This window comes from Rhodamnia argentea, chromosome 2, assembly GCF_020921035.1.
Source record: "Rhodamnia argentea isolate NSW1041297 chromosome 2, ASM2092103v1, whole genome shotgun sequence".
In the NCBI taxonomy this organism is placed as follows: Eukaryota; Viridiplantae; Streptophyta; class Magnoliopsida; order Myrtales; family Myrtaceae; genus Rhodamnia; species Rhodamnia argentea.
The window spans coordinates 25,288,030-25,315,281 of NC_063151.1; the positions used below are offsets into that span (position 1 = coordinate 25,288,030).

The following is a 27,252-nucleotide window of genomic DNA, read 5'->3' on the forward strand; positions in this document are numbered from 1 at the left end:
AAGACTCCGGTCTGGTTAGTCATAAGCCATTCGAACCTGACTCACTAATTGTCAAGCTTCTGATTAGATGGTTAAAAGTTATTTCCGTGGCAAGCAGTAGCAACAAAGCGTGTCCATTGACCGATTTACTTTGCCTTGGGAGCAAACCAGCTCATTAGCAAGACCGAAGTAAAGGGTGCCGCTAAACCATAAAAGAGAAACCAATTGATCAGCTTCATCACCTCCATTCCCAGACACTCCAAGGTAAGATTTGTCAGATGGAACCAAGAAATTCAACCGAAAAAGGGAGGAAACAGGCAAAAACCTTAAGTTACGCATTTCAGCTGACTTTATAAAAGAAAAAAAATACACCTGCTCTTCCATAATCCTAACCCAAAAAACAAAATTCCTCTAACTAATTATTTCCCAGAACTCACACTCCCATGTCCAATCATAGCTGTATGGCTTGTCGCTTGATGAAACAAATCCCGTCTAATTCTTACTGGAGTCGAACAGTGGCCACTTAATTTCGCCCGGAGGTTACAACTGAATAATGCACTTAAGGAATCAGCCATTATGATTCGCCACCTCCAAACATACCCATCATATCTTTGCCAGAACCCATTTGCTTCATCAAGTTCTGTAGACCACCCATGCCACCAATCTGCTTTAGCATCTGAGGGGGGAGAACTCTGCTCATGTGTTGTGCATTCATGTTTCGAGACCTCATATTCATATCACCCCTCGTCGGGATCTTAAGTCCCTTCATTTTGCTCCAAATCTTGGCAAGCCGCTTGTACTCTTCCAACATTTCCATAACTTCTCTGACTTGGCGACCAGAACCCCTTGCTATCCGCATAATTCTCGAATCATTCATGATCTTTGGATTTGAACTGTCTAGCTCTGGACAAATCGAACTTGTTTAATCAGGCTCAGAGGCAAGGATTTGAAATTAAAACCTTCCCTGCAGCCATAAGCCAAAATAATAAACAGCTAAACTATGAATTACAGCATGACTTGCCTTCATTTGTCATTGAGTCCATCATGGTCATGTATCTTTTGATCTTTGCCTGGCTTTCTTTCTCTTGACCCTTTGGCATTAATTCTGAACTGAACCCCGGGAGCATGGAAAAAACCTTGATTCAAGAGAACCAAACCATTAGCCTGGATCATCGACTGATCTTGACATGACACATGCTTGTGCATTCTCATGCATGCATGAGTATACACTTTGCATGAATCTCAAAATAAAACCATGCGATGATAAGATAAAGCATCATATCCAATGATGGAAGAAATACAAACCTGCCCTATTGGACCCATTTTAAGAATGTTCTGAAACTGTTCATACATAATTCTCAAGGTAAAATTTCCTTCAGAAAGCTTTTGCAGAAGCTCAGGCTGTTGATCTTTAGGCACCACTTCGTGAATTTTGTCCATAAACCCTGACCAGTCACCCATACCTATGTGGAAAATAGTTTCCACCAAAATATGAAGCCACTAGAGAATGCATCTCACACCATCAAAAAGACACATTGAAAGGAAGAACCCAAATGAAATGACCTACCTAATAGCCGGCTAACAAAAGGCTTAACATCAAACACTTCAAACTCATCCATATGTTCTCCAGTACCTATAAAGATCACAGGACTTTTCGTTGCTGCAACACTGCACATGAAAACAAATAAACTCAGACCAAAGTAAGCTACATATGCATTTTCATGCTCGGAAAGTATCATAAGTTTAAGAAACCTTTGTCGGGTATAACTTTATACTACTATTTTTTTTTATAGAGAATATATCACCTTCAGTCCCATGAAAATAATAATCACTTTCAATTACAACGAGTAACTTTTACCAAAACTGACATATATTAACATAACCCATAAAGTATGAAGATCTAGCGATTAGAATCCAACGAAGAATATAGCCAGTGATATTCATTCCCTAGCTATACTTAAGAATAGGATCATAGCCGCCACCATTTAAAGAATCGCACGCGCACACACACAAAACATATATAAGTGACTGCAAGCTAGCAGCAATCTACTCCAGAAACTCATATTGCAAGGTTTGCAAACCTTTTGCATATTAATCCACTCTATTACACCATTAAACTAGAAAACCACTTCAATGATGGCAACTGTGAAGAGGGAAAATATGGGAAATGAAATGGCATCTCTGACTAAACCAAATAACACTTACGCACTAAGAGCACCACCTCCCTTTGCATGACCATCCATCTTAGTCACAATAACAGCCCCAACAGGAACACTTTGCTTGAATGCCTGTGCTTGATCAAATGCAGCTTGACCAATGCTACTGTCCATAACAAATACAATGAGATCTGGTTTCTGCAGCATATCATGCAACATGTTAAAATCTCAAAGAAGCAGGGATCCAATGCTAAATATGCAAAAGGATCATATGCTACCGTTGCTTCAGAAACTTGACGCATTTCTTCAAAAAGAGCAGCCTCCTGCTTGTGACGCCCACTTGTGTCAACAATTATGAGATCACAATTTTCCTTTTTGAATGTGTCCACACCTTCAACAGCAATTTTCACAGGATCCGATTCCGTGTAACTGTCACAGAACTCGTATCATTTGATGGCCAAGAATGTGCATCGAAACATGACAGTCCTAAATGTTCACTTCTGTGAGCCCACTTGTGAGTAAATGAAGGACAAACAGATCAACATGAGAAACAATTGATGCATGATGAAAACATGTGCACTTGGATACCTTAAGTTTACTTTTATGAAACCTCACAGTCCTAGTCATTTTGTTTGCGGAACTAGGTGTCTGCATACAGAAGCAGATCAAAATACAATGCATGAAAGAAAGTACCTTCCATAAAATGGAATTTTAGCTTTAGTGGCATTCTGCTTCAACTGATCAAAGGCACCAGCTCTAAAAGTATCAGCACAGACAAGAGCCGGCTTCCAACCTTTCTTTTGATGATAATATGCATACTTCGTACAAGTTGTGGTCTTACCCGATCCTGTCATAGTAACGCATGCTTGAGAATTCTATCCACACATCAATGCATAAGCAGTATATAAAGCCTCCAAACAAATTGTGACCACTTGAAGAGAATGCACGGATGCAACAAATGATAATCCGTGTACCAAGTAACTAAATTCACAAACATCAACTCAAGTTAAAGGAAATACTCATGTACCTTGTAAACCAACAAACATAATGACACTTGTCTTTCCTTTCTTAGGAGTAAAGGAAGGCTTCCCCGGATCCAACATGTTGCATAGCTCATTAAATATGGCCTGAAACAAAAGTATCCACAAGTGAACCGCATGAGTACTTCTTGATCACATTCAGTCGCATGAAAGACAAAAGTCTGATATGTCCCTAAAATATGACCAAACAGATCAAACAACACAATATACACATCTCCGGGATATTCCACCTCTCCCCAAAACACAAAAAAGTAATTGGAATAGAGCTATGCTGAAAGCAAAGACCATATTAATACTGAAAATAAGAACAAGCATTTACAGTCATATTAATGTCTTAATGAGCTAAAGTTCTTCCACACGAGATACCAAACGAAGTAACACATTATATTTGATCTCCAAATAGGAAATCGAAATTGACTTCATGTCTAGAGGAAAATAGGATGTTTTCTAATCAACGCTCCATATCAAGGCACTATTTCAGAATGAGAGCCTATCAAATTGAAGTCCAAAACCTAAAACATCTCAAAATTGAAAGAATTCCAATTATATAAAGAAATAAATTACATATAATCCAACTTCAATCAAAGAAAACTTAATCGCTATCGCTGATACACACAGTGAAACATGACGAATTTTCTAATAACACTGACCTCGCGGGGTACTGTCATGAGGCATTTTCCTACGCATCATGGTTGAATATTTTCCAAATTCAATTCAAGACAAGCTTCTATATAAACTTCACCAAATTATATGCACTCATTCAGCAAAAATTGATCAAAGCCCAATCGAATTCACCGACAGCTTATAGATACCTCAAGCGAGAAATAAAATGAATTCCCCAAAAAAAAAAAAAAAACACATACCTGCTGTATGATCCTGCGCTTGTTGTGCCCGGCGGCGAGATCGTCGATGTTGACGATGCGCTTGATGTTGTTCTGCATGTTGCGGACGAGCTGGAACTGTACGTCGGCGTTGAGGAGGGCGCGGTTGATCTCGTTGAGGCACTCGTTCAGGACCTTCTCGTCTATGATCGTCGCATTGCTCATCTGCTGTATCGCGCGGGTTATGGTCCCGCCTAACTGTGCCAACACCATCTTCGCTCGCGCGGCTGGAAAACGAGGACGAAGCCGATCGGCGATGAAGAGTTCTGAGACCCTAGGGCCGGGGATTCGACAGAGGATTGGCGATTCGACAGGTTCTGCTCTTTCAGATATTCCTTGCTAGGGCTCGGAGGGGATGAGGAGGAGGAGAAGGAAGAAAGAAGATAATTATTCTCTGTAAAATAATTAGAAAATAGGATAAAGCGGAGTCTTGATTTGTTATTTATAAGGACAATATATTTTTTTTCATTTATTTAATATAATCCTGAACTTAAATCTAATGCGCAATGTCCTTATGAACTTTTAATTTATTCGATTTGATCCCTAAAATTTTAATATATATTTAAATTAATCCTTGAAATATATGAAAAGGTTCGATAGTATTGTTTTCATATAGTTTAAGTATCTATCGAGTATTATTCTCATATATAAATGTCGTCTTTCTTTCGATCAAACAGATATAGTCGAATGACCAATTTGAATATTTACTAAAAATTCAGAGATCATATTGAACAAATTGAAAATTTATGGACATACTGCAGATTGAATTAAAGTGTAGGGATCATATTCAATAAATTGGAAGTTTTTCGAAGACGATGTTAAATATATCTGTCATTATCGCTTTAATTAATCATGATACGAAGATGCGTCGTTTCGGATCAACCAATCAGGAACTTGGGGGATTTTCCTCGGGGAGTGATTTCAGTTGATGGGCCTCAAACAGGCTACATTCTGGGCTCAACTAGGAATAATTCGGAGGCTTAATATTTGACTTGGGTCTCTCGCATTCGCGGTCCGAAGCAAACTTACGCGAGCGTGAAGAAAGCAAAATCAACAAGTGATTTCAAAATGTAATCGGTTGGATTCGGTTCGAAGGAATTGTCTCCATTTGCGTGAGGAATTTATCGTTAGTCGGTATCAAATGCAACATGATCAAAACTCGCACGTTCTTTTGACATGAACGATGCCTCAAACCCTCAAATGCAAATTTAAAAACGACAGATCTCAAGCGGATGAATTGAGACGAGTTATAAATGGTCCAATTCAAATTAACTCGTTTAACTCCGTTGACATAGGTGCTCTTGTTCAATGCTCGCCCACGGTCTAGCCCGAGCATCCGAGTTCCCTCATCAACTCGACGAGCCGGTCCATGGAGTCACCTGTTGCTCAAAGGCCATACTTTAAGAAGAAAAATTGGTGAAACATGTAACCATGTTGGGTCGAATATAGCTTGAGTCTGGATCAGGTTGGCCATGGATTTCGACCTAATCCAAACCCGACTTGACTCGACCGCTTGATGGGCGTATAGCCAAATACGGGAAGATGATGAGTTTTTTCGGGACTTTCTTGATAACTTGAACAAATTGCATTCGGAAGACAAGGGTAGGCCTCATTCATGATACATTTTCCGAAGGAATGCGATGAAAATGGAAATTGAAAAATTAGCATTACAAGCGATGTTTTTCGATTTATTGTGGCACGCATGGTAACACTTGTAAAAATGAATTTATACTCCAAAAGTACTTTTGGAGCATAAATTCGTTTGCTAATTCAACTTTTGAAATAGAAATCAATTTGATTATATAACTTCTGAAGTAGAAATCTATTTGGTTACACAACATTATATTTCTACTTTCGAAACAAATTTCTACTTCTGAAATTATTTTTAAGTTAGTTCCAAAAGTTAAAAAAAATTTACCTTTTTTTCGGAAATGGAAGTCTCTCAACGTTAATATCTCTTTCATTTTGACTTTTCATTTTTGGCGCCTCCCTCTCAAACCACGCTTCTGCCGACCTTCGTCGCCCGTTGCAAAGTTGCGATCTCCCGCCACCGGAGTAAAAATTAAATAATATTCTTTTATTTTTAAAAAGTAAATAATATTTTTTAATAATTAAAAAAAGTACTTTTTAAAAGAAATTTATATTATTAAAAATAAATAAAAAATTTTCAAGATCAATAATAATTTTTCGTAAAAGATTTTGTGTTAATAATATTCCAAAAAATAGAAATATTCAGTCATTACCAAACGAGTTTCTCTAATCAGAAATTAACTTCTATTTCTGCTTCAAAAGTTGATTTCTAGAGCAGAAATATTGCTATGCGCGCCCTTAGTAAGCAATGACAAAATGGATACAACAATTCCTTTTCCTGCATTTGCAAAAATTATGGAATGGAAAGGGAATGCATTGAAACGTAAAAGTGACATCGGGGTTGGTAGAAACAATAATGTGCAAGATAACCTATTTTAATAACCAAAAGTAAGAATACCGCTTCCATCTATTTTTTTTTTTTTTCGGTCAAAGCTTCCATCTAGGGACAACAGGGTTTTTCTTTTTATATAATACGAACTTCTGCGAAGAAAACATAACTTCTGGACCTTCCACATCAAGATGGGTCATACGATTAACAAAGAAATTAACACAGCCGATTAAGCATAACTCCATTGATTACTTAAGGGTAGGTTACAAGCAGATTTCAGACAACAAACACAATGAAAGAAATGAACCCCCAAATCAAAATTGAACCCTATTGGATAATTCTTTGAGCCAACTTCACCTTCATACAACCTATGTTACACGGACACGGGACACGATACGCGACACGACACGACACGACACGCCAACGTGAATTCTCAAAAAAAAAGAAATCACGTTTCCATTAAATATATATTTTTATGTAGACATGATAAATTGTTATTTTCTTGAAGTCACAAATAAATAAATAAGAAAAAAAGGCCCTTGAATGAATTTACATAATAATTCTCTTAAACTTTTTTTAGTTTCATGACCAGGAATTCTTCCTGTGAGGGAAGGATGACCTACTACTAAGAGAATTAAATAATAATGCTCTATGAAGGAATTACATCTGCCTGTGCACTTCCTTGTCCCACATCGGCCATGCAACAAAAGAAAGAGACAGTTGTTATAAAAGGAGGCTCAGTCACGTGAGTAACACAATTGATTTGATGGGCCATCAAAAGGCCTAACGTTCCCTGCTAAGCTTGGGTCGATGGCCAGGCCCATGGGGATTGGGGCAGATTATGAGTTTGAAGTACAAGGTTTGCGAGAATTAATTTTGGATTGCTATTGAATCGTGTCCCTGTGTGTCGGACACGAGTCGGTGTCCGACACGTGTCCGACTCGTGAAAATTATCTCTGAGAGCGTGTCCGTGTAACGTAGCATACAACACAACACCTCATCTTATGATATGAAGCAAAACTGAAATACCAGTAAGAACAGAAAGGGGGAACGTGCAAGACGGGTCATGCAGAACTCCTCCCCGCACTGTCGTCCTTTCCTCTCCTCATAGATAGAAAGAGAGACTGTCAACTTCAAGTTGCTCTATAATGCATAAAGGAACTTCATCACTGAGGATGAAACATCTGGTCGGTGTAAACCGTTGCGGTAGAATGATCCAAAATCAGTAGACATCAGGAGGATAACTTCCAGGGAAAGAGTTGCTTTGCTGGGCCTGTCTCAAATGCATAGACAAGGCATAGTTGTTGACCTGGCAACACAGCAAACACAAAATGTCTAAAATTTCTCAATTCTAGGCAGACATGTTAACAATTATTGGACTTCAATTCCCAAATTTCCACAAAGAACTGTTTTCTAATTTATTCAGCAACTCTATAGTTAAGAAGTATCTACTTCCAACAACTTTTTTTTTTTTGGTAAGGTACTTCCAACAACTTTTAACACTACAGAGACCAATAATGCATATCTAATGCTGCGAATTCAATTATCGCAGTCCAAAAGCACTCAGCAGTTAGCAATCTCACTCTTTTCGCCAGAATAAGCCAAGTGGTACCTAATAAACATCAAGTAGAGAAGCTCAGGTGACAGACCTCAAGTAGTCTTAACTGTTCTTGATACTGAGATACTAACTGCTTCAGGTGCTGCAGCTCACGATTCTTGTCCTCATGTTCCTTATGACGTTCATGTTGAATAGCCACAGCACGTTTGAGAATTGTGTTCTCCCGAAGGATTGCTTCCATTTGCTCCTTCAGCATCATATTTTCCTGAGAGATGAACGAAATCACAGGCTGGTTTTAAAGTTCCACATCATTACCTAATAAACGATATACTTACCACAACTAATAGACCAATTAATGCAGAAAGACAGACATTACTGTGCTATCGTCAGGTCTCCTGGCCTAATCAGTGCAAAAGGATAAATTATTTTTTCCCTCATTGAGATTGATGGTTTTAATTTACAAATATGAAAAATGATACCATTGAAGAGATTAAACACTGATTGCTCTTTTAGTTGAACAGTAATTTATTCAGATACATTGTACAGAAAGACGAGCCAAACTTTATGATATCTGATACATTCCAGCTTAGAAAGGATAGCAAGGATATAAACGATACTAATCCATGTGTACCACAAGTGTTTCCCATCCTAAGAGATATTCTAGGAGGCAGACAAAACAAACACCAGACTAAACAACCGTGTCAGAAGACTCACAAGCCCAATTGTCAACAGGTAGTGACATAAACAAAACTGCTGGCCATTATGAAGATAAACATTTCAGATGTAGCTTCATAAGCCAAATAAAGTAACCTCAGATAGTCTAAAGGAACACCATGACATAACAGCATACACTAAAGCACAGGATGTCAAAAACCATTTACGGAAATGACAAGTACCTTCTGGAGACTTTTAGCAGCCTCAGCCCCAGCTTGTCCACTGACGGACTGTTCAAAAAACTCGAGCACTCTTGTGGCACGTACTCTGGCATCATCTAAACTCGTGGCGCTCATCATTTCTTTCACAAAAACATCAACCCACCCTGCACCATCAACAGGAAGGTTGGTTGATGGCTCACCAGGTGCATCAGCATCATCTCTGTCACCTGTCAATGGAACTTCGATGTTATTGGACAAATAAAGGAAACATAAGAAGAATTAATCAAAGAGATTGTCGATCCATATCCTCTGTGTAATTAAGACAAAAACATTATGAATCCCCACAAAGATTTCAACATATAACACCTTCTTATTCACTATAATTGATGAGGGTCAAAATCTCCCTGCCTAGGAGAAGGACATAATTGCGGATGACAGTCGAATCCATCTGTTTCCCTTTTCCTCTTCAGTTGACTAGTTATGAAAACCAGGTTTTAAGTTTGCATGAACTGAAAGCACATAAGAAAATCATTTACCTTGGTCAGCCTTAATACCAGGTTCTCCAGAAAATCCTCCATTATCCACGGAAGGATCCAAACAAAGCTCGTGCAGCCTACTAATGGCAGCATCTATATCATCCCCGCATTCTATCAATGCTCTCTCAACAATCTGAAAATGAAATACACCAAGAATATAAGGCACTGCGGGTCCTTGACAGTCCAGAATCCAAAAACATGTGAATTATTAGCCTATAGCTTGCCAAAAGAACAAGACAGAACCATCAAACTGTGTTAAAATCAGCAGTCACGTCCTTGCTCACACTAAATGCCAATCACAGACTGCCCCAATATAAAGGACAAACGAACCAGAAGACGCTCAATACTTAGTTTCAGAGTCTACAGAATGTTGTTTGATATGTTTTCCATGCTATATGGATTCTAAAGCGAACAAACAAACATGACGAGAAACCAATAATCAGAGACCAGCTCCATACAAATGTCCAGTAAGAACGAAAACGACAAAAGGCTCAAAACACGAGAGGCACCTGGGGTTCCATGTGAGGAAAAAGCTGGAGGAGCCGATCGAGGTGAGTCGCCGGCGCCGAGAACCGAACCGGAGACGGAGAAGAAGAAGACGGGGAACAGCGGCGGATCTTCTTGCAAGAAGGAGGGGACGGGGGAGAAGGTATGTCGTCGAACAGCGATCGCTTGCTCCCGCAAACTACTGCAGACATTATTGCGCCCCCCAATCGCCTCGGATTCCGATCTTACGCGAATTCCCGCCGACTGTGATTTCCTATTTTATCTGTTGCAGTCGGATTCGAATCGAAGTCGAAGACGACTCGGATTTAGCGATTTAAATTAGGGTTTTGATAGGGATTTTGCTGGCTTGAGCCGGAGGCCTTTTGTCGTTCGGTGCGAGCTCGGGTTGGGAATGAACGACAGTGGTTCGATCGAGAGAGGTTTTATAAAGAGCGGTGGCTTGGGGGGCGAGTTTTTTAAACGAGGACGAGAGGCGCGTGAGCGCGACTGGGCGGGGTAGGGATGCTGAACCGGTGTATGACGTGGCATGCCAGGTGGATCTCCTGTCGAGTTTTGGGGGTTAATTAGTAATTTCGGAGAAATACAATCTTATTTTAATAAAAAGGAAGAAAATACAAGTTTTGTTATACTGAATCACGAGGAAAATGACAAGAACAATCTTTAAACTTTGACCCTTATAGTTATATGCTCCTGAGCTTTTAGGGTGTGTATAGCAACACTTTTACTTCAAAAATCAACTTTTGACTAGAAGTTGATTTTTTTTACTTTTGCTTCAAAAGTAGATTTCTAATTAGAAAAATTCGTTTGGTAACTATTGAAAATTTCTACTTCTGAAATATTATTAACACAAAATCTTCTACGAAAAATTATGATTGGTGATCGAAAAATTTCTACTTAATTTTTCATTTTTCTAAATTTCTTTTAAAACAATTTTATTCTTTTTAAAAATAAAAAAATTATAATTTAACTGTTACTCCGATGACTCTACAGCAGGCGGTGGTTGACGGGGGTCACGGTGGCCTATGGAGGTGGTCGACGGGAGTTACGAAGGTCGGTGGAGGTCGGTGGCGGTGGTTGGCGGCAATCGACGGTGGTCGGCAATTGGTAGTGGTAGGCAGCTGGGGTTGGTGGCGGGCAGCGGGTGGGCAGTGGTCAATGGCAGTGGGTGACGAAGGCATGGTTGGGAGAGAGAGACGTTGAAAATAAAAGAGACAAAAGTGAAATAGATATTGATGTTGAGAGATTTTTACTTTTGAAAGAGAAGTAACTTTTTTTAACTTTTGAAATTGGCTCAAAAATAACTTCAAAAGTAGAAATGTAATGTTGCGTAATCAAACGAATTTCTACTTCAAAAGCAGCACTATCACACATTTCTGAAGTGTTACCATGCGCGCCTTTAAATTATTCAATGTTGTACACGAACTTTAGTCCTATATGCAATGTCATCTCTAAATTTTTAATTTGTTCAATATGGTCAACGAACTTTTAATACATGCTCAATTTAGTCATTAGACCATAAGAAGATGTTTAATGTTATCCCCGAATTTAAATTAATTAAAAGATAACATGGGATATTTTCATCTATTTCATGGACTAGTTTGAACATTTATAAAAAATTTACGGATCACATATAACAAATTAAAATTCAACAATTATATTGTATATTGGACTAAAGTTCAAGAATCACATTTGACAAATTAAAAATTTAAGAACCTTATTGCACAAATAATGCCGTCATTCCGAAATCACGTGATTAAAGTATTATAGCTCACCATTCACCATAGATCGTCATTGATATGGATAAAAAGACCCACTTACAATGTTGATTTTAAAAACCTTTACGATGGGTTTTTTGTGAGGTGGTTAAATATAAATCACTAATATGAGTACCTAATCCTAATTTTCACATCTCTCAGTGAATAATTTGTGCAAAATAATTCATGCTTTTTATCCGTTTTGTAGCCACAAAATAGTGAAATCTTTTGATTAAGAACTCAACATCCGATTGTGCAGATTGACAAAATAAATCTTTTGGAATTCAAGCAGTCATCTGGAAAGCGATACCACATGTGCCCGCATCATGCCTCGAGAGTGATTCTATTCTCGCGAGAAATTTTGTCAACAACAAAGAGAATTTTGACAAAAATCAACGAAGATAATGTAAGTTTTTTTATATTAAGACAAGTTATCCGTGGGCGGTCTTTTTGGACCATTTTACTTGGGCTTCGAGATAGAACGTGGGTCAAATGTCCATGGAACTCTAAATAAATATTCCCATCACGGATTACTGAAGCTCCGTTGCATCGGGAATCTTTGGCTCTTCGCGTCATTCTTACTTTCAAGTTTCAGATTCTGGACATGCCAGTTCATTCTGTGCTCAACCATATATGCGAGGGGCAGTGAATGGGGCCGCACCAGGCTGGTTTATCCCTCTACGATGCTCGAGTTTCATGGCCCGGACCGGCCATTTCACCGGGCATGCATGCTTAGGCACGCAAACAAGAGGAAACTCCGACCGGATTTTGTAGAGAGTATGAACAGGAAATTTTCCACACAGAGGTCACAATGTCACCCGAAGTCAATCAATATTAGGCATTGGCTCTTCAATGCAATTGGCTAAAAAGCATGCCAGAGTTTGGTCTCCTGTCCTCTGATCATTGAAACGAGTGACATGCTCCAATCCGTATGCGATGCGCATCAAGAAATTATGTTACGTACTATTATGAGGACACCTGGTCGATGCCTCTACTACACAAGGAAGCCGATGGAGGGCCAACGACATTATTTTGCCTTCAAAGGAAGTAACCCGCGGCGTAGAATAATGAACAAGGGCTTCATGAGGTGCAACCCATGATTGAGGTATTTGAGGGAGAAAAATTGTCTCTGTATTCGATGGAATAGAGAGTAGTAAAGCACGACGACAGTCACTAGAACGCGAAAGGAATGAGAATCGCTCCGACAAACATGTCTGCTTTGCTACATCGAGCGACGATGACCGCAATGTCGACCTCAGTTTAGGTGGTTCTGACATGATGGTTTTAAGTCTGGTGTTTGTTTTGTTACCCTCCTGGAAATATCTCTTGATAAGCAAAACCAATCTCATCGTCATATCCAAATGACAATGGATATCTGATGTAAATGATCAATAATCTGTCGTGACCAACATTGTCTCTGGTGAAGGCAGGGACCTCAGTGTTTGAAAATATCGTCGGTAATGTGATGAAATGGAATCAAACTTTGAGGCGTGTTAAGACTCTCTTTAAGGATTTATTTGCCCCACAACGTTGTTAATGATTTCCAGCAAATATCCTCTAGGATACAACAAAGTTTCAATGAGAATAACAACTAACAATTTTGTTATTTATCCATGATCTCTTAAGGGAAACAATTGAAAAAGATGGTTGTATTTTTCTTTTCTTTTCTTTTTTTGTTGAGAAAAACGAAATTGAAAGTTCTAGAAAATTGAAGTTTTGAAAAAGAACATAATTTCTCAATATATTAGTCGAAGGAAGGCAACTTTTCATGTCTCAAAAATTGTAATTCGGACACAACTCTTCGTGTTCGAAGAACGGTTAATTCAGACGCATCTCTTCATGACACACCTCTTCGTGTCCGAAGACCGGTTAATGCGAACACACCTTTTCATGATGTACCTCTTCATGTCCGAAGAACAGGTAATTTGGATGCATATCTTCATTGTCCAAAAGAACAATTATGTTTGAAAAGTTGTAACCATTGGACATAATTAACTAATTAAAATTTAAAAATAAATTTAATAAAAATAACTGCAACTCCTACGTGAACAGTTGCATTGTTTCGTGTTTATTTGGGATATTATAGTTAAATTACTATTTTAATTTCAAAAAATGAAAAATGAAAAAAATAACAAAAGTAATTTTTGATTTATGCCAAATCTAGTCCGCTCGGCGGTGACAACTCCGTAGCATTGGAAAGGAAATAAAGAAATTGGTAAAGAAGGTAGCAATTGCATCGTTGTTGAAAGACTACGGCCAAAACGAGACGAAAGAGAAGGGAATCAGGCACAAAATCCTATGTAGCTTTGACACGACACACGACACGTTGTTTCTCAAAAAATAGAGAATTTAGACACGTTATACATTAAATATATATTTATATATACATGATCAATTATATATAAATAAAAATATCGACGGTAAGTTTCTTCTTTTCCATCTTCTGTTAGAGATTTACGACTATATTTTTTTTTGAGCTGGCTAAGTATATTAATTTTGGGGTGACTAGGTATATGATTTAAGTATATATATTTTTGATAGATTTATATTGACCCATGATTTATTAAAAATGCTTAAAATTAATCCCGACAATGTCTGGATGCTGGACTTGTGTGTTGAACCACATGTTGATCTCATGTTGAAGTGTTGAAAAATGTCTGACATGACACGATACGGAGGCCTCTGGAGAGTGTTCATACTTTTTAGACAAGAACTGGACGATGATCGAGAGAGGAAATGGTTGACGGCTGGAATTGCATTGGAGTGCGAACGTGAAACCCTACAATATGAGATGAGGTGGCGGAGCTCCCTTCTTCGTCGCTATGACAATGACCATGTCACCATTTGAATAGTTCAAGTGCTCTGTGGCTAGAGGAAGGAGGACATAGCCTCTATTCAAATACACTGGTGATGCTCAAGTCCTTCTCCCTACATACTCTCTCTCTCTCTCTCTCTACTCGCCTATAGACTCGCTCTCGCTCTTTTAGACTCGGCATGGATGGGTATATATTAGACTCGCCCTCCTTAATAGGTATGCTTTGATTTTCCCCTTTATGTCTCTCGATATCTCATCAGTATTTCTGTCCAAAAATATCACCGTCATAATGGCTACCCAAGATATCCGTGAGAAAGTTTAAAGGCACCTCCTAGCTGAGATTGAAAAGAAAGTAGTCTCCCGGATTGAAAAGCAGGTGTTGTATTCATGATTTTATATATTTAGATATTATATTAAACTCTAATTGACAATTAACATCCTTTATGCGTTAATCGGAATATCCAATCGAAGTCGAATGAGAACTCCAATCCTCCGGTGAATTCCGATTCTCCAATGAATTCGTGCCCAAACATTTTTGTCTTAAGATGCACCGTGGTAACCACCATCACCTTGATCCTGCTTGGTTTCGATCAGATTCTCATGGTAGTAGTCATATGATGACAATAAGATTTTCTTATGTGTTTTTCTTTTATTTGAATTTTGGTAAAAATAGAAGTGTTCAATGAGACAATAGCTACCATAAAGAAGGACCAAAAGATATTTGATGAGGATGGTGATCCTCCACGTGATAGTACTCTTCGAATCGATGTTCCGATGGCTGGTTGCTAATTGGATCGGTCGTCGGTCCACAATCCGCTTGGTGAGTGTTGTTCTTCACCGGCCCTTCCTCATGACCCTCACCTCCAATAGCTTCTGCCTCATGTTGGGCCGCATGATCGCTCACATCGGGGTCGGTTACATCATTGCAATCGCTCCCGTCTACGTGGTCGAGATGTCTCCTGCCTGCTTTCGTGGCTTGTTTACCTCTTAACCTGAGGTGAAGAAGCCACCAGGCATGAGACATCCGAGCCACGTAGACGGGAGCGATTGCAATGATGTAACTAACCCCGACTTGAGCGATCATCCGGCCCAACACGAGATAGAAGTTGTTGGAAGGGAAAGCCATGAGGAAGGGCCCGATGAAGAACAAGACATCCACCAAGAGGAATTGTAGACCGGCGGCCGATCCACTCAGCAATCAATCCCATGAGAACCGATTTGAAGAATGCTATGACGTGGAGGATCACCGTCGTGAAGTCAATATCCTCATCAAATATCTTTTGGTCCTTTTTTATAGTTAGTTATTATCTCATTTAGCACTCCTATTTCTACCAAAATTAACAAAAAAAAGAAAAATATATAGGAAAATCTTACTATCATCAGGTGAGTATTCCATGATAGAGAGAGAATCTGATCGAAACCAATCGGGATCAAGGTAAGGAAGGCTACCATGGCGCATCTTAAGACGAAAATGTTCGGGTGCAAATTCACTAGAGAATTGGAGTTCTCATTCGAGACCGGGTGGATATTTGAGTTAAACGTACAAAGTAATAGTCAATCGGCGTCGAATATAATATCTAGATGTATAAAATCCTAAAAACAATGCATGCTCTTCAATGTAGGAGACTACCTCCTATTCGATCGCGGATACCTCATGTTCGGTCTCGGCCAAGAGGTGCCTTGAATCCCTCTCATGGATTTCTTGGGTAGCCATTATAATAGTGATATATTTGGATGGAAATTACGGTGAGATATCGAGAGACATAAAGTTAGCAAGATCAAAGTTGAGGGAGGGTGAGTCTAATATATATCCGTCCAGGGTGAGTCTAAAAGAGAGAGTGGGAGCAAGTCTAAAAGTGAGTCTAGAGAGGAGGGGCAGGGGGAGTGAGTTTGAAGGGAAAAGGACTTGAGCACCGCTAGTTTGTTTGGATAGAGAGGCCACAGAGCATCCTCCTTCATTAACAGCGATCCTGAGAAGAGAGCTGTGCCACCTCATCTCATCTTGTAGAGTTTCGGGTTTGCACCTCAATGCAATTCCAGTCGTCGCCCATTTTCTCTCCCGGTCATTGTCGAGTTCCTGTGCTTCATTCCCTTCTCTTTAGTCACGTTTTGGCCAAAATCCTCCAACAACGATGCAATTGCTTCCTTATTCACCAATTTATTTATTTCCTCTCTAAAGCTACGGCGATGTTGCTACATTTCTCAGCCGAGATTGCTGCCTTCACTATAGACAATGATGGTCGCTAAGAGTGTGCAATCGGACCGGACCACCAGAAATATAGGTTCGGGAATCGATTTCTATTCAAACCGATCCAAGTACAGGTTCTAATTTTTGGGAATCAATTGGAATTGGTCCGATTCCCGGTTCCAAGTGAAGATCCACTAGAGAACCGAATTGGTTTTGGAACCGATTTTTAGCTATTGTTTAAAAAAAAAAAACCTAGTCTTGCTCGCTTCACCTCCTCTATTTTTGATGGATTATAATTTTTATTGCTCATATTATGGATTGTTGCTTTTGGCAGATAGTGAGTTTATTATTCATCTTTCACTTTGAATATTTTCATTGCTATTCATATTATTTTCTAGAAAAAATGAGATTAGAAAAAGAAACGAAGGAAAATCAGGTTCTCCGATAGAACTGAGAATCATATCGAAAAAACATAGTAGGTTCCAAAACAAGTTCCATGGCAAAAATGTAGGTTTCAGGTTTCAAAAATTAGGAATCGGTTATAATAGGGTAGGTTCCAGATGTAGATCTAGATTTAGAACCTACCTACCCGAACTATGCTCAACCCTATTGGTTGCAGCAGATTACTGATCATATACATGAGACATTCATTGCAATTTGGATATGACCACAAGATAGGTTTGGCTTACCAAGAGATATTTCTAGGACGGCAAACAAAACAAAGCTGGCAATTGTCAACAGGCAGTGACATAAACAAAACTGCTGGCAATTACCAAGATAATTATTACGGATGTAGCTTCCCAAGCAGACTAAAGTAACCTCAAATAGTCTAAAGAACACCATGACATAACAGCACACACTAAAGCACAGCATGTCAAAAACCATTTACGGAGACTATTGATTCATATCCTCTGTGTAATTAAGACAAAAACATTATGAACGGCCCCAAAGATTTCAACATATAACACCCTTTTGTTCACTATAATTTGATGGGGGTCAAAATCTCCCTGCCTAGGACGAGGGGACATAATTGCAGATAACAGTCTAATCCATCTGTTTCCCTTTTCCTCTTCGGTTGACTAGTCATGAAAAACAGGTTTTTAAGTTTGCATGAACAGAAAGCACATAAGAAAATCATTTACCTCGGTCAGCGTTAATACCGGGTTCTTGAGATTCCACGGCAGGATCCAAACAAAGCTCGTGCAGCCTACTAATGGCAGCATCTATATCATCCCCGAATCCTACCAATGCTCTCTCAAGAATCTGAAATTGAAATCCATCAAGATTGCAAGGCACTGCAGGTCCTCGACAGTCCAGAATCCAACAACATGTGAATTATTAGCCTACAGCTTTGCCAAAAGACAAGAGAGAGCCATCAAACTGCGTTAAAAAGTATGATCCTTCTAATTTACACTTAGCATCCTATTCCTCTTCATGCAAAAAGAAGGGCAAAAAATAGGAAAATGTACAAAGCCATCCCCATATAAGTCAACTCGCAAAGTTGAACGATGCAATCTCAGAATATATGGATGCAGTAGTTCCTGAGAAAGACATATTTCTCATATTCCCTTTACCTATACACTGAGGCTTATTTGCAATCTCATGCTGAGATAAGGTCCTTGAACTCGAGACCTGCAAAGACGCATTGAAATTACAGACGACAAAAGGAGAATCTTGCACCGGAATCCTAAAACAGTCACGTCCTTGCTCATGCTAAATGCCAATCACAGACTGCCCCATCATAGAGGACAAACGAACCGGAAGGCGCACGCTAGTTACTTTCAGAGTCTACAGAATGTTGTTTCATATGCTTTTCACGCCACATGGATTCCCAAGCGAACAAGCGAACATAAAGAGAGATCGATAACGAGACAACAGTTCCCCTACAAATTTCCAATGAGAAGGAAAACGGCAAAAGGCTCAAAACACGAGAGGCACCTGGGGTTCCATGTGAGGAAAAAGCTGGAGGAGCCGATAGAGGTGAGTCGCTGGAGCCGAAAACCGAACCCCGAGACGGAGAGCAGCGGCGGATAAGAGCCAGGTGCGTCCCCATTCGTTCCTTTTGAATCTTGATTTTTTTTTGGTTAGGATTTTGTTAGAAGTTTGTTTCTTGTTAGGATTTTGTAGCTACAAAATAGTGAAATCTTTTGATCAAGAACTCAATATCTAACCGTACAGATTAGAAGAATAGATCTTTTGGAATTAACGCACTCATCACTTAGATAAACAACAGTGTCACGTGTGCCCGCATCATGCCTCGAGAGTGATTCTGTTCTCGCGAGAAATTTATCAACAGCAAAGATAATTTGGACGAAAATTGACGAAGCTTGTGCAATTGTAGGAAATAGGAGTAAAATAAAATGAACTTCTTTTTTCCATTAAAATGACCAAAAAAAAAAAATTTGGCAAGTTAGCCATGGGCTGTCTTTTGTTTGGGCTTGGAGATAGAACGTGGGCCAAATGTCTATGGATTGCTGAAGCTCAGTTGCATAGAGGAATCTTTGCGCCATTCTTACTACTCAAATTACGTACTAATTCAATCTGTCCTCAACAATGGAAGTGAGTGGTGACCACTGGGGCCACGCCGGGCAGGTTTTGCCTGCTATAACGTTCGAGTTTCATGGCCTGGACTGGCCATTTAACCGGGTATGCGCACGCGAGCAAGAGGAAGTTCCGACCTGGTTTGGTAGAGAGTATGAACAAGAAATTTTCTACACAAAGAGGTCACATTGTCAGCACAAGTCAATCTAATATTAGGCATTGGCTCTTCAACGCAGTTGGCTAAAAAGCATGGTTGAGTTTGGTCTCCTGTCATCTGATCATTGAAACGATCGACCTACTCCAATCCTTAATTCGACGTGCATCAGGAAAGTATGATATATGCTATTACAAAGACATTGCTTTGCCTTCAAAAGGTTTAGGCTTCAACTTCGGACCCTTTTTGGTCGAAGGAAGTAACCGTCGGCGTAGAATAATGAACAAATGCTTCACCAGGCGCAACCCATGTATCAGTCCTAAACTGGTTCTTCTTCACTTGCTGATCCTGAGGTATTTGAGGAAGAAAATTGTCTCTGTACTTAAGAAGTCATCTTATTGGTGCAGCAAGACGAAAAGTATCTGCTCCACGCACCCCAATTAAATTCGACAACATACACCAATTCCATATCGAGGAGGCATATGTAGCAGAGACAGTACCCCAAGATGAGTTCATCCTTTTTTACTGTGTTGGCACTAGAAATTTTTAGCAAATGTGTGAGGACATTCTAGCTCTAGGCTCTTATGCGTTGCTTTTGTAGCCGATTCTGGAAGATAATCCTAGAAGCATGCACTTAGAACAATACTTCAAGAGCACAGCAATACGACAGTGCCTAGTACTCGAAAACCATGAGAATCACACTGGAAAACATGTCCGCTTTGCTACATCGAATGACGCTGATGCATCCGCAATGTCAAGTTCAGGGTAGGTGGTTCTGTCATAGACGTCTGATGTTCTGGATGACGAAGTATGACTCAAAATGAGAGGATGTTACCTGTCAAACTCATCTTTCAGCGGTGGGGTTCCACAAGAACAAACAGCGGCTTCTCTTTCAGCTCGCATTCTCCCTGCAAAACACGCCATCAGTCGACGGAAACAAGATGGAACCGAAGATAGGAGAAGAGGTCCATATCTCTGGAATTGCACTCTTCCCTCACACGCGTATCATAGCACTAGAAGTTACAGCAAAAGCATCAAATTGACTGCGTGTTTGTTTAGCTGATCAGTCCAACAAACTCAAGCTACCACTTGTTTGCGACTACTTTGTCCATTACAGCCAATCGTCTTGGATCTAAATTTTGACCCAAACTTTTCTGTTATTTCTTGCTCATAAAAATGAAGCCTTCTATTCTTTTTCAAAGTTTACTAAAAAGGTTCAAAACGAGAAGGACTACACTATTTCATGCATTAAAACTGATCATGCGGGAGAGTTTGAAAACCAAAGTTTTTCTAATTTCCGTGATGATCTTGAAATTCAACGTAACTTCTCCTCTCCTTACACTCCTCATATATTGCATGAATAGACTCAGTACTCACATGCATTTGCATCAGTTATCCTTGTAAGCTTTTGGCAGGACGAGTTTGACATACTGGATGTCTTGCACTGCTGCTTGGATATTCATAATGGGGTGTCTTCAAGCAGAGCATTAATCTTAATCCCCTTTGATGGAATTAATTTGCTAAATCCAAATAAGGGTCTTTGATCCAACAAACATTTCTTGAAATCCACTTTAGGATTTGCTTATTTATGCACTTTGTATGATTTTTGTCTTCTTCAAGTACGCGCACGGTCAAGGAACTCGTAAATCCGATTAGAAGACATTGTGATTGTTACTTGAGAAAGCCTGACATGCTTGACATTCCAATGGCTAGACACAAAACAGGGTATAAAAAACAACCCTACTCTGCGTTTCAGGACTTGGATCTTTGAGTGATTACTGCCAAGCAAGCATCCAATCGATGGACATGGTTTTAGTCATTCAATCATATAAGCTTGATTTGAGCCTTCCAGGAGGTGAATAATACAGTCCAACCAAAATTTGAAGACAGGCACCTGAAAGTTTTTCATTTATGCAACTCAAGGGGTGTCATTTCCTAACATTGGCTATGAACTGGCGTAGTTCTCTCGCTTTCCTATCTTGTTCCGGTGATGCCTCAGCATCGAACTCGCTTAAATCGATTACATCAATATGCTGACAACCAAAATGCTTGAATTTAGTAACAGTTGGATGCCGTGGGGAAGGGCTTAAGAGATTGATGACCTCCTTTTCTGCAACACTTGTATCAGCCGAAGAAGAGGGCATGGAAGCAATACAACTGCGTTCAATGTCCAGCTCTTGATCAACTAATGAGTCGTTGTCCAATAGATCAACTGCGATTGCGACTCTCCCATTTTCTGATTTTACGGCCCTTGAAGGAAGTGGATTAGTTTTAGGATTGCTGCTGCTTTCGGAGTTGATTTCAAGCAACAGTTGCTGGAGCTTCAGATCAAGCTCTGCAAGCGATGACTCGCTCTTCAATTTTCTCTGTCATGGCTTATGACACTTCTGTTTTTTCTGCAGAGCTATTTTCTCCTCGAACTCCAGTATCTTTTCAGGACAAGCACTATAAGACGCATGAAGATTTGAAAATAAAAGGAGAGTAGAATTAGAGTAAATGTGAGAGAGAGTTGGTTAAAACGCATAAGTCAGCAACACAGGCCACAAGATAGAAAAACCATAAATTTTGTGATCCAGCATTCAATAAGTCGTCCCCTACCCTAAGTATGTATAGTAGATGCACAAAGCAGCATGAAGTCCCTCCCTCACCTTTCCAAAAGATCAGCTGGCATGAGACCTCAAAACATTCTACACCGAGAAGTTTTCTCTGCTTGATGATTCCAGACACAAGACATTTGACAGGAACCTGTAATTCGAAAGTACTTATTTCTTGAAATGAAAATGGAGTATATTCTCGATGATTCAACAAATAAGGCCCTGTTGAATTAACAAGTTTATTACCATACAAAATGGGGAAAATTAAGAACCACAGGGCATTATTGCAAAGGGAAAAATCGTACTCCATAGAGTGGAAGCTCAACCCCAAGTTCTGAAGATGTCGACTGCAGTTTGGCAAACCTCCTTAAATCTCTCTCCGCAATCTTTGGTAGCATATACTCATGTGAGGACAACCATAACAAAATGAGCATGCAAATCTATGTAATAGAAGGCCCCGTGTGTCTCTGCACACACTCAAAGGTTTCACTCGCTCCAAGAGTCCCAATTAATGGTCATGTGCAAGCCATGAAATGAATGATTAGAGGCAACTCAGACCATTCAGTAGCATGTGATATACTTATAAACCTTGTGATATGCTTAGCCAGTTTTGAAGTTTCAGACAAAACCTACAAGCTGTCCATTTAAGAAGGCAAAAAAAGTCCAATAGAAGCTGAAAGCTTATTTCGCCGGATCATGTAAACCTATCAGTCTATGGAACATGGATCAACAATAGCCCTGCCATCTCTTTGCATCCCTGTTTGCTCAAGTCAAAATTAATCGCAATATTTGATAGAGAGAAGTAAGAATAAAAAGCATGAACTGCTTATGAGATTAAATGTGCCGTACTGGGAAGGATATTCTATTGCAACACCCATATCAGACCTCTCTAACTACTGCAATCTTAAGTGCGGCCAGATTGCATCCCAATATCATACAGTCTTTCTGTGAGTCTTTGTGGTGGTGAAGCTACGCGGATTCATCATGCAACAATAATATTCTATTGATTTTCGAACTCACTCTAAGAATGCAAAAGAACAAATCTCTGGAAGATGGAAACATGGCTTCTTACCTGATGAATATTATTGTTGCAGAGTGACACTTTGGCCTAATAAATGCATCAATAACAAGCAAAAATTGTTCATTTCCTCGAGAATTATGCTTACTACCTACCGCAGCCATAAAAATTATTCAATTTTCTATGTTGAATTGCAAAAACGGAGAATATACAACAACTGCTTCCGAAATGCACATAGATATATGAAAAATCGCTGCAGGATAAGCCTTCAAAGATCTCCTCATTCTTCAGATTACAGTGAATAGAAATTGGTAAGAACCTAGAATGTGAAAGATGTCGGTTAGAGACTGGACAGTGGCTGCGGGACCGGACCTCGCCCAGCCATGGCGTGGCTCGGCCGAGCTCGCCCAGTGGCCGCGCCAGTGGCCGGTGAGGTTCGACCTCGCCGTGGGCCTTCAGCCGGCTGGAGGCAATGGCCAACGCATGACTGTTCATCTTTGCTTCTTTTTTTTTTTTTTCGACTTCATCCTCTGTTATCAGGAAAAAGATGAGCAAAAAAATTTAAAAAATCAAAAATAAAATTTTAAATCTTTTTAAAAAATATTAAAGTGTTATTAAAAATTTCCCCGTCAAAACTGGTCGGATCCACGTCAATGCCGGCTGGCCAAAATTGATTGCATAGGCTGAATCGGCACAAATAAAAAAGGTTTAGGACTGAATCGGTATAAAAAAAAGATTTGTGATTGAATTAGCATAAATATAAAAATTTTAAGACTGAACTAATAAAAGTGCAATAGATTTAAGATTTTTTTGATAATTTTCTTTGGAAATCATGTGCTTGATCTTAGTCCAAGCGGTAGATGGTCAACGACCTGGGGGCTAAGTTTAAGCAGTAGCCCATTGACTCATTGAATGAGAATCATATCATAAAAGTAAAACAACCCTTCCTTTTTCACAATATTTTTTTCAAAATCCCTTAAAGTGATTTGATTTGTTAATTTGAATTTGGTCAATCAATGTGTAAAAGGCCTAACTTAAATTATGATGTCAAATTTCAAAGAACGATACAGTGAAATTACGATGTATAATGCTGTGAGAAGAGTATTTATTAGTCATTCCATCAATTTACCTATAATCATACAAAGACCTGTCTAGTTCTTCTTCTTCTTCTTCTTTTCCCTAGTCTTACGTAATTCATTAACGACGTGAAAATGCCAGGTAAAATTAACTAACGATAATTATGGATGAAAGGTTACTGGTGGTAGAATTAGGCCAATAGTAAAGTTGCGGTTTTTTATAAGACAAAAGAAGTTTCGGATATAATTGAGAAAGATGTTAAAGTTGGGGGTTTATTTGGGTTACACACGGTATGCATGTTATTGGTTTAAATAATGAAATCTTAAGCTTTCTTAAAGATGTCGAACGTATAAAAAAAAAAGATGCCTTTGCTCACAAGATTAAAGACATTATGATAAAGGTAGGAAGTACGTTTTAATGATTGATTATTGCAAGATATTGAACATTGTCGGACAAAAAGTAGATGTGTCAAATGGGTGGATTGGTTTGAGTTTGGGTCGAGTGGAATATGGTCAGATCTATATTGATCCGTCTAACCCGTTTTGACCCATATTTGTTGATCTATACTCGATCCGATCCGTTTTGAACCATATTAACAAAACACACTAATATTCTAAAAAAAATACACAACCCATTTAATCTATTTTAAACTCTTTACACACACATATTACCTAGATAAAAAGTTAACATCAGGTAAAAAAAAATTAAACAATAACAAAATTAAGTAAATAAAATAAAAAATGATATTAGTAAAATACTTTCTTGCGATAAAAATCTAGTGAATTCTTTTTCATATATTTTTTTTATCGAGCGGGCGTGCTCGCCTTTTGGGCCACGTACGCGGCTTTTGTCCCGCAACTTTCCCCCAAGCAGTACAACCCACGGAAAAACTGCACCTACCACGTGTTGAGCTAAACCATAAAATTCGAAAAAAAAAAAAAACATAAGAAGACCACCCCAAAAAAAACAAAAAAAAAACAAAAAAAATGGGATAAACCAGGAGTTTCGGAGGTCACGTGGTCCAAGAGCTCTTTCCCGAAAAGTTTCAATTTTGGACACATTGATAAAGCACGAAGAATGAAGCATCCGTCGTGGATGGGCCTAAAATGATTCCAGCGAGCGGTGGATGGTCGGAGGGTGTGGGGCGACAGTGGGGAGCGGCGGCGGACGATGTCGGTTGACAGTGGCGGCGATAGCGGTGGTCGATGGCGGTGGTCAACGGCGGTGGACGGTGGCCGCCGATGGTGGTCGATGGCGGCAACAGGAGGCGATGGTCAAGCGGTGGCGGCGACGGTTGGAGGCGGGCAGCAGTGGTCGGCTGCTCGTGACCTAACTCAAGTACAATGATGACTTAACATTTTGACGGGTCAAAAATTGGTCGAAAATGAATTCTATGTGTAACTCATTTTTGATCCATCAAATTTAAATTCAATTTTTTGACCCATTTTTATTGGGTCTTTTAAAAGCTAACAACTCATATAGAACCCATTTATTTAAAATATGGGTCAAATATGATTCATGGAACCATATTGACAGCTCTAACAAAAAGTGATAATAACTTGAATTGTTCAATTAACTATTTTCTCTAGCTGTATGCTAAAAATGTTATTCATGATAGAACTTTACTAATCTTAGAAAAATATATAACTAGTATTATTGTTAGAATATGTGTCGAGTTTGAATCCGAAACCAAAATCGGAATTTCAAAAATAAATATATCTTGATCGAACTTAGATTCTGCTTTGATAATTTTTTTTTTTTGAATATCACGAAAATTTATCTTCGGTGGAAAAGTGTGATATTTCCTTATCGATTATCCTAAGCCGAAGATTTTCTTTGTTGTCGGTCAGGAACAACAGAAAAAGGAGATAAAAGAAGTTAAACTTACATTGAGATTCGGCAAAAAGAGTTTTCTATTTTTTCTCATATATATTCATGGGCTGGTCTTTTGCCGCATGACGGTACGTATTTGTTGATCGGTACGTGCAGAGATTGAAGCGTCGTTTTTCACTAGTGCTTGGCAGTGGACATTCTCGTGGAATTATATCGAGTATTTAAGCACTGAGGCTGATTAAAACTTATCGTAAGATTTGTATTTAATTCATTTTTGAAATTGAGAGATTATGGCGTGACGAATTGCGGGGCTAAACATATTTAACTTGTCTTACCATTTGGCCTTCACTTTTATTTTTAGGGCCTGCATGGTAATCATTTTCATTCTCTGATTCTGATTACGGAAAAAAAAAAGGATGAGAATCGCGTTTGGTAACGCAAATAAATTTGATTATAATTCCGTTCTCGGAATCGGTTTTAGAGAATTAGAATCGGTTTTAAAGCAAAATCCGGAACAAAAAAAAAGTTGGTTCTAGAAAAAGAATCACTTTTGAGAATTACAAAACAAAATGAATTCTCATATCTCTCACTTTTCCCTTGTAGTTCTCTCGTCACTTTTCCTTCAATCTAATAAAAATAAAATTTAAAATTTAAAATTAAAAAAAAAATTGGAAATTTTTTTAAAAATCACCAAAAATTTAGAAAATCCCTCAAAATAGAATAAGCTTATATTAGACTAGTTTGACCTCATTTTCATAAATTTGGGCCTAAATTTCATAGATTTCATAGATTTCACTCTTACGCAAAAAAATGTCACAGAAGATGATGGCATCCAACATGTGGATGATAACATATATACTTGTAGCATTGAGTCACAAAATGTAAACATTTGCACGTAAAGCTGAAGCTAAACACCCACTTGGATTTAAGACAAAAGCTGCAAAATAATAGTGAAGAACTTGCACTTTGTATCAAGGAAGATATATATTTTTTTTTGTCGGTGGATAGTTGGATTATTTGGCTACTATGTTTGTATGTATTTTGGATAATGAAACATTTAAAGAAAAAAATGAGTTCTTAATATGGAAACTTTCTCATGCTTCAATCAAACTTCAAACGTAATATATTAAAATTTGTATTTCATTTATGAGATGCTAAAAAAATAATGTATTTTAAATTATTTTAGTGTGCATTGAACATTAGTCTTCAATTTAGAATGAAATTTTACAAAGTAACTACATAGTTATTTAACTTAAATGAAAAAAAATTAGGAAGAGAAACAATTTTTTGAAACAGAAATTTTGTGTAGTTATCAAATGCATTTCTA

The 27,252-nt window shown here is 38.7% G+C and overlaps 3 protein-coding genes across 7 annotated transcripts in view; all 3 read right to left on the minus strand.

Annotated features, from left to right (window-relative positions):
- Positions 1–406: 406 nt before the first annotated feature.
- LOC115737494 (signal recognition particle 54 kDa protein 2) lies at positions 407–4,331 on the minus strand. Of its 2 annotated transcripts, none has more exons than XM_048273743.1 (9): positions 4,039–4,331; positions 3,163–3,262; positions 2,829–2,982; positions 2,414–2,564; positions 2,185–2,333; positions 1,547–1,647; positions 1,285–1,442; positions 1,001–1,070; positions 407–882 (listed from the first exon to the last, which is right to left on the minus strand). In XM_048273743.1, the coding sequence occupies exons 1-9, from the start codon at positions 4,267–4,269 to the stop codon at positions 554–556; spliced, it is 1,443 nt and encodes a 480-aa protein (XP_048129700.1). In that variant the 5' UTR covers positions 4,270–4,331; the 3' UTR covers positions 407–553. The 2 variants fall into 2 exon arrangements, with proteins under 2 accessions (XP_048129700.1, XP_030525494.1); XM_030669634.2 differs by having other exon boundaries at positions 1,001–1,115; positions 4,039–4,330.
- A 2,373-nt stretch (positions 4,332–6,704) lies between these two features.
- LOC115737367 lies at positions 6,705–10,358 on the minus strand. Its single transcript, XM_048273763.1, has 6 exons — positions 9,954–10,358; positions 9,445–9,577; positions 8,930–9,135; positions 8,125–8,298; positions 7,467–7,784; positions 6,705–6,843 (listed from the first exon to the last, which is right to left on the minus strand). Exons 1-5 carry the CDS (start codon positions 10,140–10,142, stop codon positions 7,698–7,700), a joined length of 789 nt encoding a protein of 262 aa, XP_048129720.1. The 5' UTR covers positions 10,143–10,358; the 3' UTR covers positions 6,705–6,843; positions 7,467–7,697.
- Positions 10,359–19,646: 9,288 nt separating this feature from the next.
- Positions 19,647–27,252, minus strand: part of LOC115737369 (adenine phosphoribosyltransferase 5-like) — a 32,434-nt gene continuing 24,828 nt past the window's right edge. The window contains exons 7-8 of one of the 4 annotated variants that reach the window (XM_048273774.1): positions 20,239–20,311; positions 19,647–19,751 (exon numbers count right to left, since the gene is read on the minus strand). In XM_048273774.1, the coding sequence (XP_048129731.1) occupies positions 20,255–20,311 (57 nt within the window). In that variant the 3' untranslated portion in view covers positions 19,647–19,751; positions 20,239–20,254. Of the gene's footprint in view, positions 19,826–20,238; positions 20,312–27,252 lie in introns of those variants that run through there. The other 3 variants (XM_048273778.1, XM_048273777.1, XM_048273780.1) reach the window with 3 other exon arrangements.